This window comes from Nesoenas mayeri (genome assembly GCF_963082525.1).
Source record: "Nesoenas mayeri genome assembly, chromosome: 6".
Taxonomy (NCBI): domain Eukaryota; kingdom Metazoa; phylum Chordata; class Aves; order Columbiformes; family Columbidae; genus Nesoenas; species Nesoenas mayeri.
The window spans coordinates 19,846,128-19,861,262 of NC_137545.1; the positions used below are offsets into that span (position 1 = coordinate 19,846,128).

Genomic DNA, 15,135 nt, shown 5'->3' on the forward strand with positions numbered 1-15,135 from the left:
CCTTTTGTTTATATATTAATTTAATATTGTACAAATAATACTTATTTCACAGAGGTTTAAAACAAATTGACATTTTAAAGTGATGCTTTTTTATTTCTTTCACTCTTCAGAAGGGAAGACTCCTCCATTCTTTGACATGCCAATTGCACCTGTGGATGGTATTATTGGAGAAAGTGCTGACTTTGAGTGTCATGTTTCTGGAACACAGCCTATTAGAGTCACTTGGGCAAAAGATAACCAAGAGATTAGAACAGGAAGAAACTACCAGATCAGTTATGTAGACAACACAGCCCACTTGACCATCCTGAGAGTTGACAGGGGAGACTCTGGAAAGTATACATGTTATGCTAGCAATGAAATTGGAAAGGACTCTTGCACAGCTCAACTAACTGTTAAAGGTACTGAACAGATAATACATTGTGTGTATGTTTTTCTTCCTTTAATTATAAAGGAAGTTAGCTTTATTACTGCAAGGTAAGTTTGAGAAAAGCTTTTGAGATACAGCTTGAAAGTACCAATCTGGAGATACCCATGGATCTCTTAAGAGAATTAGGAAGGGTGAAATAATATTTTCTTCAGCCTAGTTTCTTTATAGGATTTGGCCTACTTCTTTCTTGAGAACTTGACAAAAATCTTGGGTTTTTTAAATGGCATTTGACTTAAATCAATATAAGAGGATTTTTTTTTTTTTCAAATAGGAGAATCAACTATGACAGTGACTGTAAGAGCAAGCATCTGTTTTTCATCTTTGTATATTTTCTTTAAAAAAATATTTCAATGAGAGCAAATATCATTAAATGTTCAAATTTTTCTTGAAAAGTATTCTTTAGAATATTTCATTTGGGGTTTGATTCATATAATTTGAATAGTATGTTATTTTCTTTTTACAGAACGAAAAATTCCACCTACTTTTACTAAGAAACTGTCCGAAGCAGTAGAAGAAACAGAAGGGAATGAACTTAAACTTGAGGGACGTGTTTCCGGCTCTCAGCCTTTGACTGTTGCTTGGTATAAAAACAATCAGGAAGTTCATTCAAGCCCTCATTGTGAAATATCTTTCAAAAACAATACCTTACTTTTGCATATAAAGAGCATAGACCAATCAGACGCTGGTTTATATACCTGTAAAGTTTCCAATGAAGCAGGAAGCGTATTGTGTACATCTTCTGTTGTTATCAGAGGTTAGTTGAAGTTTTGGTTTGGTTTGGTTTGGTTTTTTTATGCTTCTTACTTGTCTTTGTTGTATATTGGCTGCAAATATACAGCTTCTGTCTTATGATCTGTTTGTGCTTACCTTAAGAGCAGTAATTTGTCCTGAGATGGACAATATAAAACTGAGTTAAGTCACAAAAGCAAGGAATTATTTTAATTTTGTGATTAAAATAAAACTATTTTACAGGGAGAGTCTTCTTCATTTTTTCACTATTTGCTAGGAATGATCTAAAGCGAACATCGAAATCTTTATGTGACATTTCTTTTGAATTTTTAATCCTTCTCTTTTCATGGAATAACAGCTTTTCTGTTCAAACACATTAAAGCTTGGGCAGCCTTTACAGTGTATTGTGACAGCATGGCACTTCATCAAAATACTCTTGCAGGAAATTGCGTATTTTTTTTTTTTAAATGTGCTTATATAGTTCTGTAGCCTAATAGCAGTGCTTTAGTTCCTATACTATTTTTTGCATGTGAATGTCCTTGCTGCTTGGAGAAAATATGTTTCTTCCATGTTTGCCTAGAAGACATACTCTCTTGATATTTATTGCTTTATCTAAAACTATGATTGCCATTCTCAGACTTCTGCTTAATCTTCTTAATTCCTTGCCATTGTCTTCTTAAGAATCACATTTATCTCCTCCTCTCTTACACTCTCAATCATACTTTCTTTCCTTGAGTATTCACTCAAGCATTTTCATATTCCAGAACCCAAAAAGCCTCCTGTTTTTGACCGGCCTCTTCAGCCAGCAGCAGCAGAGGAAGGTGATACCGTACAGCTCAGCTGTCACGTCCAAGGATCACAACCAATCCGGATTCAGTGGCTGAAGGCAGGGAGAGAAATAAGAACTTCAGACAGATGTAACTTCAGCTTTGCTAATGGAGTAGCTCTTCTGGAACTTGCTGCAGTTACAAAATCTGATTCAGGAGAATATGTATGCAAAGCTTCAAATGCAGCTGGCACTGATACTTGCAAATCCAAAGTGACAGTTAAAGGTACAGTAATATGGAGAAAATCAAGGTATATGATGGAAATATAAAACAAAGTTCCATCCTGCTTTGTTTGTGGGACAAAAATGTTAATAATCTAATAACAAATAGTATCTTTTAGTTCTTTGCAAAAGTGTAAAATCTGGGAAGACAGTATATTTAATAATAATTTATTTGTAAATAGTGACATAAACAGTGGGAGATCAGTGTCAAATCAATAGTATATTCTTACCAAAAAGGTAAAGAATATACTTTCTAAATCTAAACAAAAATGCAAGATAAATGAGTTGAAAATCCATATTTTACGGAACCAATGGGGGAAGTAGTATTTATTAAAGGAAAGTACAAAAGTAATTTGATTGAGCGTGTGGCCTTAAAGGCTAATTGCTTTAGGATTGTTACAACTCTAAGACATATTGACCTTTTAGCTGAAAGTAAATATTATCTAAGCATGAGTACTTCCATGTAGCCCTTGCCTTAGCCTTGCATAAAAGACAGACATAAGAGTTGAGTAATATGTAGAAATAGTATCTTTTTTCACTCTGTGGGTGGCTGCAAAGCTAAAAACAGTGCAAAAGAAGAAGGGGAAAAAAAAAAAAAAAAAAAAAGATTAACAGATCACTGATAAAAAATGCAAGTAACTCTGAGGGTGAAATTTCCAGAAATAGGCAGAAAAGATGATACCTCCAGAAAAAGTGATCCATTTTTAGAAAATTAGGCTTCTTATTTGCATATCCTTCTATGAATTTCTGTATTTTTATTTTTTTTTAATTCCTTTGGAAGCATCATTATGCATGACCATAAACTATTACCTGAAATAATCTATTTTAATTGTTTGACTGTTTTTTAGAAAAACCAGCAGCTGCACCAGCAGCTAAGAAAGCAGAAGTGGAAGGAAAACTTTATTTTGTGTCAGAGCCTCAGAGTATCAAAGTCATGGAAAGTAAGCACTCTAATCAAAGAAGTAACTTGTCTTCTCTTTGCCCATACTTTTTGTTTGAGATTATATCCTGCTGCCATAGACATCTGGAAAGACTTAGCTTCCTTATTTGCATCTTTCTGCAGAGACTGTTGCAACATTTGTTGCAAAAGTTGGAGGAGACCCTATTCCAAAAGTTAAATGGATGAAGGGAAAATGGAGGCAACTCAACCAGGGAGGTCGCGTTATAATCCAGCAGAGAGGAGATGAAGCCAAACTAGAAATAAAGGATGCAATAAAAACTGATTCTGGCCTGTACAAATGTGTAGCTTTTAATGAACATGGTGAAATTGAGAGGAGTGTAAACCTTCAAGTCGAAGAAAGACAGAAAGAAGCTGTTGTTGAAGGAGATCTCAGGGCAAAACTAAAAAGGTATATGGAAATTTTTATAGATTAAATTGCCATCAATAGAGAAGAAACTTTTTTTATTATAAATCTGAGATTAAGATACAATTTTTTAATATTTGCTAACTATGAATAACTGTACTAAAAATAGAAATATCTGACTAGATTAAACTAAAGGCTTCCACTGCACAGGGCAGCTCTAAGCTGATTCAGTTTTTAAAGTGAACAACTTTCTAGGAAAGTATATTTAACTTATATCATTGATTTGAATAGCACTCCAAAAAGGAAGGAAGGAGAGGAAGAGCAACCTATTGATATATTGGAACTTCTCAAAAATGTAGATCCCAAAGAATATGAGAAATATGCTCGCATGTATGGAATTACAGATTTCCGTGGCCTCCTGCAAGCCTTTGAATTACTGAAGCAAACCCAAGCAGAAGAAAGCCATAGATTGGTAAGATACAGCATGACTGCAGCATTGGCTTTGTTGGGATCAACACGGTTCCTTTGAACAGACTTGGTGTCCATGCTCTGATGTTACTACGTGTGCAGGAATTTCTGGTTCCTCTTTAGATCTTCTGACAGTTCTTAATGTCTTGTATGTTTGAACCCAAGGAGAAGGAATGGTCATTCTGGCCAAGCATGTTCTGCCTTCACAGCTTCGCTGCAGTTTTTAAGATGGGAAGATATGTTACTTACAGAAAACTTGATGTAGGAACTAATTCTGCGTTGGATAAACATGACAGCTTGACACTTATAATCCTTTAATCTTTGAGTATATTCTGCCTTTTCACAGGAAATTGAGCTCACAGAAAAAGCTCGAAGAGAAGATCAGGAATTTGATGAACTTGTAGCTTTTATTCAGCAACGGCTCACACAGACAGAGGTAACATTGTTGGACTGATTTGTGAATATTCCAACCTATAACATGGAACTGGAAACTAATTTGAACTAATATTTTTCAGCCTGTTACTCTGATCAGGGACATTGAAAATCAGACGGTTTTGACAGATGAAGATGCTATCTTTGAATGTGAGATTAAAATTAACTATCCAGAAATTAAACTTTCATGGTACAAGGGAACCCAGAAACTGGACTCCAATGACAAATATGAAATTAGAATTGAAGGTGATCGCCACATATTGAGAATCAGGAACTGTCAACTTGAAGATCAGGGAAATTTCAGAATAGTGTGTGGACCACACATTGCCAGTGCCAGACTAACTGTCATTGGTAAGTCTATTTTTGAAGTATGTATTTCAATTCACACTTGGATTATGCCACTGTCTGACGTCTGCTAAAATGTATGTTTTAACATGCTAATAGAACCTGCAGTTGAACGGCATCTTCATGATACTGCTTTCAAGGAAGGAAACACATGCACGCTGTCTTGTCAGTTCTCTATCCCAAATGCCAAGTCTCAGTGGTATAGAAATGGGAGACCCATTAAGATAGGAGGGAGATATTCAACACAAGTCTCTGACAAAGTACACAAACTCATCATCAAGGATGTTAGAACAGAAGACCAGGGACAGTATACCTGCAAGCTTGACAATCTAGAAACAACTGCAGATCTGGCCATTGAAGGTTTGTAAACAGATAAAGAATCTTCTTATTACGGTAGTGATAAACAATTTCTGGATATTCCATTAACAGAACAAATGAAAACAAAAGGAATTTCTTAAAGAGATATTAACAAACTTGGAAATGGACTAAACAATAAATTTTGCTCTCTTCTCTTTGAACAATACATGACATATTTGTTTAAGTTAGTATTTTTAACTACAACACCATTACTAATGTCCCCAGGCCCTCAAACAATCTAAGTCGTACTTGCTTTTATTTTATTTTTCTCTGACACTCTTATATTTTCTTTCTATTTCATGTCTTTCTTAATTATTCTTTAACTCTAATTTCCTTAATGGCTTCTCTTGTATAATTTATCTGCATAGTGATCTTGTTCTAATTTTACTCTTACATCTTCTAATCTTCATTCTTACATAGAAAACTTCATAGAAGATGGAATCCCTTTTTCTTACTCTACTTTTTCAAGATGTGTTGTTATGACCTCTTATAATGTAGCTGTTATTATGAAAACAATGAGAAGGAATTAGATAAGCTAGATGGCCTGGTGGTGCATAACAACTGATATATTTTTTGTTTCTAAAAACAGCGGAACCAATTCAGTTCACAAAGAGCATACAGAACATCGTAGTGAGTGAACACCAGTCTGCAACCTTTGAGTGCGAAGTGTCTTTTGATGATGCAGTTGTGACATGGTATAAAGGCCCCACTGAACTGACAGAGAGTCCCAAGTACAGCTTCAGAAGTGAAGGTCGCTGTCATTATATGACTATTCACAATGTTACTGCAGAAGATGAAGGTAAAAATGCATGGAATATTTGTGTCGATGCCATTCTTTTATCTGATTTTGTTGTTTGGGTTTTTTTTAATCATAAAGGCATACAAATATCAACGTTCTTGGCTATTGCAGGCGTATATTCTGTAATTGCTCGTCTTGAACCAAGAGGAGAAGCAAGAAGCACTGCAGAGCTCTACCTGGTAACCAAAGGTTAGCAAATTTGCTAAACAAACTTGTGATCATAACCCCCTGCAAATTCGTGAGTTTGAAACATGATTCTGGAAAAATAAATACTCCTAAAAGAAATCTAATATTCTTTTGCAGAAATCAAACTGGAATTGAAGCCACCAGGTAAATATCATGAGTAAAACTGGCAGAAGATCAAGTCTATACTCTGTCATAGATTTAGTGCATTACTCTGCTTTATTTTTTATTCTCTGAAACACAAAACTTTATTTTTGTTTGAATGACTGAGGAAGAGAGCAATGAAGAAGTACCTATGAATAGATTCTATGTCCTCTGCACAACTGAAAATAGCTAAGGAGGCAAAATGGGTAGCAACCATCTCCATATGATAAAACACAATCTTCTTTTCTGAATGTTCTTAAGAGCCTACTTCAAAATGAAGCAAGAATTACTTAGAAACAGTGTAAAGTCTGTCCAGACTGAAATATTAATACAATTAGTTATCTATTAGCTAGCTTATTCTTGAGGAGCAATCTACAATCCTTGTAAACTAGAACAAGAAAGATTATAACACCCTGAGCTACTGTGCTTCAGGACAGCATATTCAAATCTATTCTTTTTTAATTGTCAATTAAATACTTTGACTTTCTAGATGTTCCTGATGCCAAGGTTGCTGTTCCAACTGAAAAGCCAGCTGAAGGTAGGGTAACAAACCATACTTGTTCCATAGTGCTGCCTTATATCTGCACTGAAGCAGTGGGCCAGTGGGGACCTTGGACAAAAATCTTAGTTCAGTGATAAGATCAGTTAGTTGTGTCTATACAACTACAATGTGAGCAAGACATGGCTTGGATAAGCTTGTTTTGCTGTGTGGAAGGTGAAAACTATAACAGGTGGTTGTAAGAATGAAGCCTTTTATGTTAAAAAGAGTTTGTTCTTTCCATCTTTTTTTTTTTTTTTTCCTATCAGTCTCTTGTTCATTCTACCTTCCTTTTATTTCTGTTCCTCTTCTTATCATTCATTTTCACCTTTTTTTTTTTTCTTCAGAAATATTCTTTTAAAGCCATAACATTGATTGCATGTTTATTGCAAGTGGTCTCTGCCCAATCTCTGATATTGGAATACAAACTATGAACAATATGTATATTCCAGTTACAGTCAATACTTTACTAGGAACCTTAAAAGTTCAATCTTCCTGGTTTCATTTCTAAGATCATTTGGTAAATGCTTGTAGTGGCATCAGAAGAGGAAAGATTTGATATTTAGATGAATTACTATCAGCGAAGATAGGAGAGTGATGGCAGTAAAGAAAATAAAGCTGAGAAACATCAGGGTTCAAATAGTGGTAGACTGGGGATTCCCTCTCAAAATATGTTCTTCCAGCTACAGTAAAGTGTCAGAATGAGCACCGTGTTCGCTCTTGTTCTGCAGCTGCAATAAAATCATCTCATCTATTTATCAAATGCACTAGGATTTTTCTTCACTTACAAGAAAACATCATACTCACATTTTATTCTAAATATTTCATTTTTCCTACAAGCTGCCCCTATTCCTATTCTTCTACCTCTTGTTCCACCACCAGAGGAGAAAAAGCTGGGTAAGAATACTTAAAGTATTTGAGCAGTGTTTACATGTTTCATTATGATTGTTGGGTTGTTTTGTTTTGTTTTGATTTTTTAAAAATTTAAATTTTAAAATATATTGTTTTTAAGCAGAAAAAAAGGTTCCAGTAAAGAAAGTCTCCAAAAAGGTGGTTAAAAAAGGTCCTGAAGAAGTCCCACCACCTAAAGGTAACTTTTTTCCTTTTTTAAAAAAACTTTTTTAAAAACAATAAAATTAATTTGTGGAAACAAGATAATTTGTTTCCTATTATCTTCTGTCTTTATGTTCAAAACATACACATTTAAAATCCAAGCTGATTAGGACTGCTTAAAAAATAGTTGCATCTTTAAACCACCTGTGAGTGTGAAATAATTTCATTAACTGTGAACATCCAATACACCTTGCAAAGTCCAGGCTGCTATATGAATAATCTTTTTTTAAGTTCCTGAGGTGCTGCCAGAGAAGCCCAAAGAGATCAAAATCACATCCATGGCAAGGAGAGAAGAGATTCATGAAGAAAAGAAGGAAATATATGAAAAGCCAAAAGAAATTTATGAGGAATGGGAAGAAGATTACGGAGAAGACCATGACTATTATGTCCAGGAAGAAGGCTATGATGAAGGGGAAGAGGAATGGGAAGAAACTTATGAGAAAAGAGAAGTGACTTATGAAGAAAAACGAGTCATTCATGAAGAAGGTATTTTAGTTAATGTAGCATTATATTTCTTCTCTTTTCTCATATTTATTACTAAGGCCCAAAAGTTTGAGCCAGGCTGCATTTCTTTGATTTTTTTTTTCTTTTTTTTTTTTTCTTTTTTTTTTTTTTAAACAATATGGTGAGGTGTAGATGCAGACAGAAATTCATACACTATAATTTGGTTGCCAGTAGACTTTGCAGATTAAGACATCTTTAATACATATTATGAGTTGTTTGTAAGTATAGATGTCATTTTTAGTTGTTTTGGATATTTCTTCTATCATTTTCATGAATTCTAGATTAACTTGATTAAGGTTAAATATTTCACACATTAATTGCTTGATATTAATAGCTGTATTTTGCAATTCCTTGCATGCTTTAACTGTCTTGACTAGTAGTAACAGGTATGCCTCTAGGAACAGAATTTTGCTCTGATGAGAAACCATCAAACTTGGAAATAGGCAGCAGATTTTACTGCAATGATTGGATCTGCAAAGCTCCATATGTGTTTTTCAACTTCATAAACTTATAATGGCATTACTAACAACTTTTGTGTGTATCAAGTCTTTAGACAATGCATTTCTCATCATTAAGATAGATACATTATTATTTTTAAAGTGGTTGAGGTTCCTAAGAAGCCTGTGCCTGCGCGAAAACCACCAGCAATTACAGCTGAAAAGAAGGAAAAGAAAGAAGTAACAGTCCATAAAGGTATGATTTTCCTGCAAAACTAACAGGAACATGCAGATTAAGTTCTCTCATGCATCTCCTTCAAGCTGAACAGTGGTGGTTAATCTCTTTATGTTGGACTGTGGCAAGAGTAAGGCTCATGTCAACCCTTCCTCTCTTCCACCTCATATTTCTGAGCAGAGAGAGAATAGTGTCAGTGGTGGCTGAAGCAAACCAAGAATTTCTGGCAAAATCAAACTGAGCTTCAGTTATCTTTCCTTCTCACTGTAGATTAACCTTTGGCGTGAGTGCTGCTTTTGAGCCGGTATATGCTGTACTTCTTAGAAGTGTCATCCATTTTGATCTTTGCATATCTCCTAGGGAAGGGTGGGCCTGAGCACCTGTTTCATAAGTGCTTTTACCACCACTGTCCACCACGAGTGATCAATGCACTGAACAATGCACAGGATGCATAAAGGTTGTGACAACCCAAATGAGAAAACAGGTAGTTCTACCTGATTTGTGTCCAGAAAGTAATTTGCAAGATGATCTAAACAATAAATATATCTGAATCACTTACAGTTGTCAAGATGCCTGTTGATGAAAAAGTGGAGATAACCACTCAGAAGGTTGCAGAAGAAAAAGTCAAACAGTCTGAGGGTAACTAGTGTTTAGTTACTTTAATGTCATCTTTACATGAAAGTAGAGGCTCTCATTACTTAGCTGATCTGCATATGCTCTGTCTTCATTTAACATTGGTCTGATGAATTTTTCAGTCTTTGAAACATCTAATAAAAGCTTCTGCTGAATTGTGCGAAAGGAAGATGAAAAGCCTCTTAGGGAAAAATACTAAATGCAGATGCTAACTACCAATGCTTAAGAAAGGGAGTGTGAAATTGCACTGGGTGAAACTGTATGTTTCACTCTAAGCTGAAGATGTGAAATCCCAGCCTTCCTCAGATTTCCATGTTGAACTGTCTACCAAGATGTCTTGGTTAATTGTTCAGTTATGAAGTAAAGTTGCGTCCTTATTCTCTTGGCAACCACCTCCTCTTGTATAACATTTCACATTCTGCAGCAGGAGTCTGTTGGCTGCAATTCAATGTGTGTCAGGATATTACCTGTGTCCTAAAAGTGCTGAATTACACAGACCCTTTAGAAGGCAGCAATAAAAAGGAGCAAACACATTCCTCTGCTTTGCATGGTTCCAAGCAGCCTGGCTTAGTTGCTGAGTTAGGTTATATATATATCTTGTTTGTTGTTTTTTCAACATTGTGGCTAGATAGATGTAGACTTATTTTGAACTCTTTGCTAAATATATGACTAACAAAATCTTAATGCCAACAGTTACCAAGAAAGTTATACCACCAAAACCTGCACCAGTGATCGTTGAGGAAAAAGTTATGAAAAAGGAAGGTACAGATCAGCATCTTTGAATTTCAGTTTACATTTTTTCCAGCAGCCTGTGTGTTCTTCTGCTTCTTGTGAATATGTGGGCCTGTGTGTATGTACCTGAATCTATTGTACCATTTGTGCTGTGACTACCCTCTGTGTTTGAATAGTATGTGTACCATGCTTTTATCTTCCATAAAGTCTGTTTTTAACATGTTTGTGGCTAACCTTTAGATTCTTGTTTAAACAGCCTACAGGATATTGCAGTGTGATGTAGCTTTTCCTTAATCTATTCTGCCTGCTGGCCTATGCTTACATAATAATGGCAGAGTGGCCCCAAATTACTTCAAAGAACCACCTTTGGAATTCTTCTGAAATACTATTTCCAAAAACCTGTGCATGAATTTATTTTAAATTTTCAGGTTAAAAGTGTCTGTGTCTTTAGTCTTTAACAGATACTAAATATTATACTTGTATGCTTGGTTTGTGTTCAGTATTTAGAATATGAATACTGACTGTCTAAATATGTCTAAAACTTAAATGTGCAATAAATATACAGATTTGATAAAAACTCACATGCTGACTACCACTAATCTGGATCTAGAATACAAAATACTAAACCAAAATCCTATCTTTAAAGTACCAACAGTAGAAAAATGGGCTGTTTCAGAAGAAAAGATGTCAGTTTCTGTCCACAGAGAAGAAGAGTATTCATATGTCACAGGTATGTACAAAACCAAAAATCTGTGCACCCAAATCAAAACAATCTTTCAATCTTACTAGATTTTATTTTAATCTATTTTTATGTATGGCAAATTACATATTTAGACACATTGTATATTTGTCTTTCACTCTGTATTGCTTCTTTTTGTTGCGTTATGCAGACTCAATTTTCTTTAGATTAATAGATGTCAACATTTCAACTATTTTATCTTAACACTGTTTAAATGCTTTTCTTTGAAGAGCCAACAGAGCATGAGAAAACAGTCGAAGAAAGATTCTTTGAAGCTGTTTACCCAACTGAAGGTAGATTGATTAAGAATGAGAGGCTAATCAATATTTAAGATTTTTAAAACAATCAGACTCCATAGCTAATCAAAACTAATTGTGAGATTTGCACATGCTGTTGGTTTTCTGGATGAAATTTTTTTACCTATTAGCATATGTGTTTCAGTGACCTTTGTATACTGGACATACAATAATAGGTTCCTAAAAGCTTTTCAGATTTGCTATGGACATTAATATTTCCTATCTTCAAATTTAATATCTTCAAATTCCTATTGTAGCACATGAAGTCGAAGAGGAGGAAGAAGAAGAAATTATTTCTAGAGAAATGGAGATCCCTCATGTTGAAGGTGAATAAAGTCTTTGTATCATCAGGCACTCCATTTTTCTGAACTTATCTGCCTGTACCACACTTTGCCAAAGTGTATCAGAACCAAGTTCTTTCCTTCTCAGTATGGTTCTATTCTCAAAAGTTCAAGCCCTACTGCATGTCTAAATCTAATTCTTCTTCACCTCTGCTTTAAATAATTTTTTGAGTTGCTTTTCTTTGAGAAGAGCATATTGTATCTGTTTGATAAAAGATCATGTTTTTTGATGTGTATTGTTGGCTTACCCAGTGTGTTGAAAGTAGCCTACTGTGAGTTACAAAATACATTTACTGTCACCACCTATCTCTTTAAAGTGCCTGAGATACCAGAGAGACATGTTCCAGAAGAAAGAAAGCCCATTCCTGTCCCTAAAAAGGAAGCTCCACCAGCTAAAGGTATTTCTTCTGCCATAGTAAAAAAACAACCAAACAAACAAAAATGAAAACACCCAAAACAGAAAACAAACAAAATATCTTTTGTTATATTATTTTCTTGTTTTCTTGAATATGTTCGTGGTTTTACTGTCTTTGTGGCTTTGGTTTTGCATTATCTCCATTATCTCCATACTTTCACTTTTTTATTTGTGCTATAACTTATATTACAGCTTGCATTTGTCTCAGTTTTGGCCCTTCTCTTTTCTAACAGTCTTGTCTTGTTGTTTGTACTTAGGTTGTGTGGCTTTTGCAGGCAAGGGTAGCATGCTTTTACTTCAATAGCGTGCTGTGAAAGGTGGTAGTGCAGCAATGTTAACATTGTAATTATATACTGTATTATAGTGTTTTTCCCATGTAATCCACTGTACGTCCACTGTATTGTTGTACACTGTATTGTGTTGCAGTGCTCAGCTCCTTGTCCAGACACTATGTTCTGTAAAGCAATCTTGGATTACTGAAATCTGGGTAAGTGGTCCAAAAACTAATCCTATCTCACTTTGATAATGTTTTTCGAAGTGCCTGAAGTCCCTAAGAAACCTGTTCCAGAAAAGAAAGTTGCTGTTGCTAAAAAGGAGGTGGCTCCCCCAGCAAAAGGTACAGCATCTTTTGAGTGTGGGCTTTAACCAGTCCTGTACTATTGTACTCTTTCCCTAAATTCTATTCACTTCTCAGTATAAGCGTATGATATAGTCTTTGTGTGTTATGTTGTATGTCTGTTCTCATCTAAGACAAACTCAAAAGCCTTGGAAAGATTTCTTACACAAATTTTAATACCTTTGAAGTTCCTGAGGTACCAAAAAAACCTGTGGCTGAAGAAAAAATACACATTCCTGTTCCCAAAGCAGAATCTCTGAGTGCTGATGATATACTTAGTGATGGACTGTTCATGTACCTGTTGAATATCTTTTAAACATTTGTTTTTTGTTAGCCTGTATGTAAGCATGTTTGTGTAAGAAACTGATTTTTTTTTTGTAATGTGTAAGTCTATGTGCATATGTAACAGTGCTCAAGGCCAGGTAATACACTTTAGCAGCTCTTTCTTCAGTTAAGAAATCAGTCTTAAAGCTCTTGATTGATTTTTTTTTTTTTTTCTATTTCAAATATATGTTGCTCTTGTCTCATACTTTTCTATGTTAAGTGTATGAACATGTTTTGTAGTGTGTCTTGATATTCTTATAAATGAATTAATGAAATCCTATAATAGTCCAATAAATCTTTGAAATATCAAATTCAGTTAGCTTACATTTTATCTTTTTTAAGTGCCAGAGGTGCCTAAGAGAGCTCCCCCAGAGAAAAAAATTGCTGTTCCAAAAAGAGAGGAACCTCCACCACCTAAAGGTATATTTAAATAAATAACATTCTTTTCTTGTTATCTTAAGCATCTTGTTTATGTTCAGTTTTGGTTTTTAAGTGAATCTGGATTTAGTTGTATGTCAGTTACATTAGTTATGTATCTTTTGTGTCAGTTTTGTGGATAACTGTGCTTTAGATGAAGTCTTAAAACACCTGTAATTATAGTTACTTAATATTATTATCATTTGTATCTGTGAAGTGCCAGAAATACCTAAGAAGCCAGCTCCAGAAGAAAAAATATCACAAGTTCCTAAAGTAGAAGAAGCTCCACCTGCAAAAGGTACAGTAATGTTCATTGTAATATCATTTATTGTAGTCTGTAGAACATTTCATTTGTCTCAGCTTGCTCAGCTGTTGTGTTTTTTTAGCAAAACATGTCCATGTGTAATGTTTTTGAATGGTCCAATTCTGTTATGTTGATGCTTTTGTCAGTTTTGCACTTTATGGATCCTAAAACTAAATACTTTTTTCTTAAGTGCTTGCAGTTCCTAGGAAACCTGTCTCTAAAGAGAAAGTATCTCCCGCTGCTCCTAAAAAAGTTGAGGCTCCTCCAGCTAAAGGTATGCTTTCCAGTAGAATGAAAGAGTACGCTGTTTCTCAGATTCTGTTTCTATGTTCTGTATTTTTCTGTATTGTCATTGATTTGTGCTTCCCCTGTGAATTCTACTCTTCTGATTTAGTGATAGTGAGTCATTACAGTATGTCATATGTGTTGTGCAATACTCACAAAAATTTACTTCTAAATATTGAATCTCTGTTGTGTGTTATGTGCTCAGTACCCTTAAGCAATTCTTTGGAAACTTAGATACAGCGCTCTGTAACATTGTTTTCACAATGGCATTAGAAAGGTTTACATTTAATATTGTTATCTTTCAAAGTGCCGGAAGTGCAGAAGAAAGCCACTTTTGAAGAAAGAGTACTTATTACAGAAGAAAGAATATCTGTTGCCATTCCAGGAGAAATCCCACTACCCGAAGGTACACTATAAACAAACAATAGAGAGAAACTTCTGCTGTATACAAGTCTGTTGTTCTAAGACTAAGATCAAAATACACAAAAATTTGGTGTTACTTGTCTTGTATGAGTTTTATGTTGAATGCTTTACAGGCTTAGAGGCTGTTAAGAGACTCCTGAGCACCATGTACCATTTCAGTCTTCAGTGCCAGGATCCTACTCTTGAATGGGACATGCATGGAAACTCTAGCACTGAATACAGTGATCTTCAGATTAGTCTCTCATGAAATCATAGTGAGAAATATGGATGGATAGTGTTAGATTAGACTCCACTAGTTAAGCCTGTAACCATCAATTTGTCATACTCCTTACAAAGCTCTCTGTACCCCTGCAGGTAACAATGTTATTTCTCTCTGCAGTGTCAGTAGCTTTTGTAGTTCACATTTTCATACTCAGGGAACGTTGAGAATCACTTGTTTTAAGTTAGTATAATTCCACAAAATATCTGCTTCAAGGTAGCTGAGATAAATATCTTGACCACTTTTAGATCCCATTAATAATTTACATATTCTATTAAAAAAACATAA

General features: G+C 34.8%; 1 protein-coding gene across 1 annotated transcript in view; it reads left to right on the forward strand.

Annotated features, from left to right (window-relative positions):
* The window catches only part of TTN (titin), a gene marked incomplete at both ends in the record, with an annotated part of 239,913 nt that overhangs the window by 80,280 nt on the left and 144,498 nt on the right, over positions 1-15,135 (forward strand). The window contains 27 exons of the mRNA XM_080346387.1: positions 111-398; positions 891-1,181; positions 1,921-2,208; positions 3,053-3,145; positions 3,268-3,553; positions 3,800-3,980; positions 4,323-4,412; positions 4,492-4,759; positions 4,853-5,113; positions 5,700-5,909; positions 6,021-6,098; positions 6,213-6,239; positions 6,727-6,774; positions 7,615-7,671; positions 7,790-7,864; positions 8,119-8,373; positions 8,992-9,084; positions 9,625-9,702; positions 10,390-10,458; positions 11,075-11,158; positions 11,398-11,460; positions 11,721-11,789; positions 12,122-12,202; positions 12,758-12,835; positions 13,502-13,579; positions 14,071-14,154; positions 14,473-14,571. Of these exons, the coding sequence (XP_080202513.1) occupies positions 111-398; positions 891-1,181; positions 1,921-2,208; positions 3,053-3,145; positions 3,268-3,553; positions 3,800-3,980; positions 4,323-4,412; positions 4,492-4,759; positions 4,853-5,113; positions 5,700-5,909; positions 6,021-6,098; positions 6,213-6,239; positions 6,727-6,774; positions 7,615-7,671; positions 7,790-7,864; positions 8,119-8,373; positions 8,992-9,084; positions 9,625-9,702; positions 10,390-10,458; positions 11,075-11,158; positions 11,398-11,460; positions 11,721-11,789; positions 12,122-12,202; positions 12,758-12,835; positions 13,502-13,579; positions 14,071-14,154; positions 14,473-14,571 (3,672 nt within the window). The remainder of the gene's footprint in view (positions 1-110; positions 399-890; positions 1,182-1,920; positions 2,209-3,052; positions 3,146-3,267; positions 3,554-3,799; positions 3,981-4,322; positions 4,413-4,491; positions 4,760-4,852; positions 5,114-5,699; positions 5,910-6,020; positions 6,099-6,212; positions 6,240-6,726; positions 6,775-7,614; positions 7,672-7,789; positions 7,865-8,118; positions 8,374-8,991; positions 9,085-9,624; positions 9,703-10,389; positions 10,459-11,074; positions 11,159-11,397; positions 11,461-11,720; positions 11,790-12,121; positions 12,203-12,757; positions 12,836-13,501; positions 13,580-14,070; positions 14,155-14,472; positions 14,572-15,135) is intronic.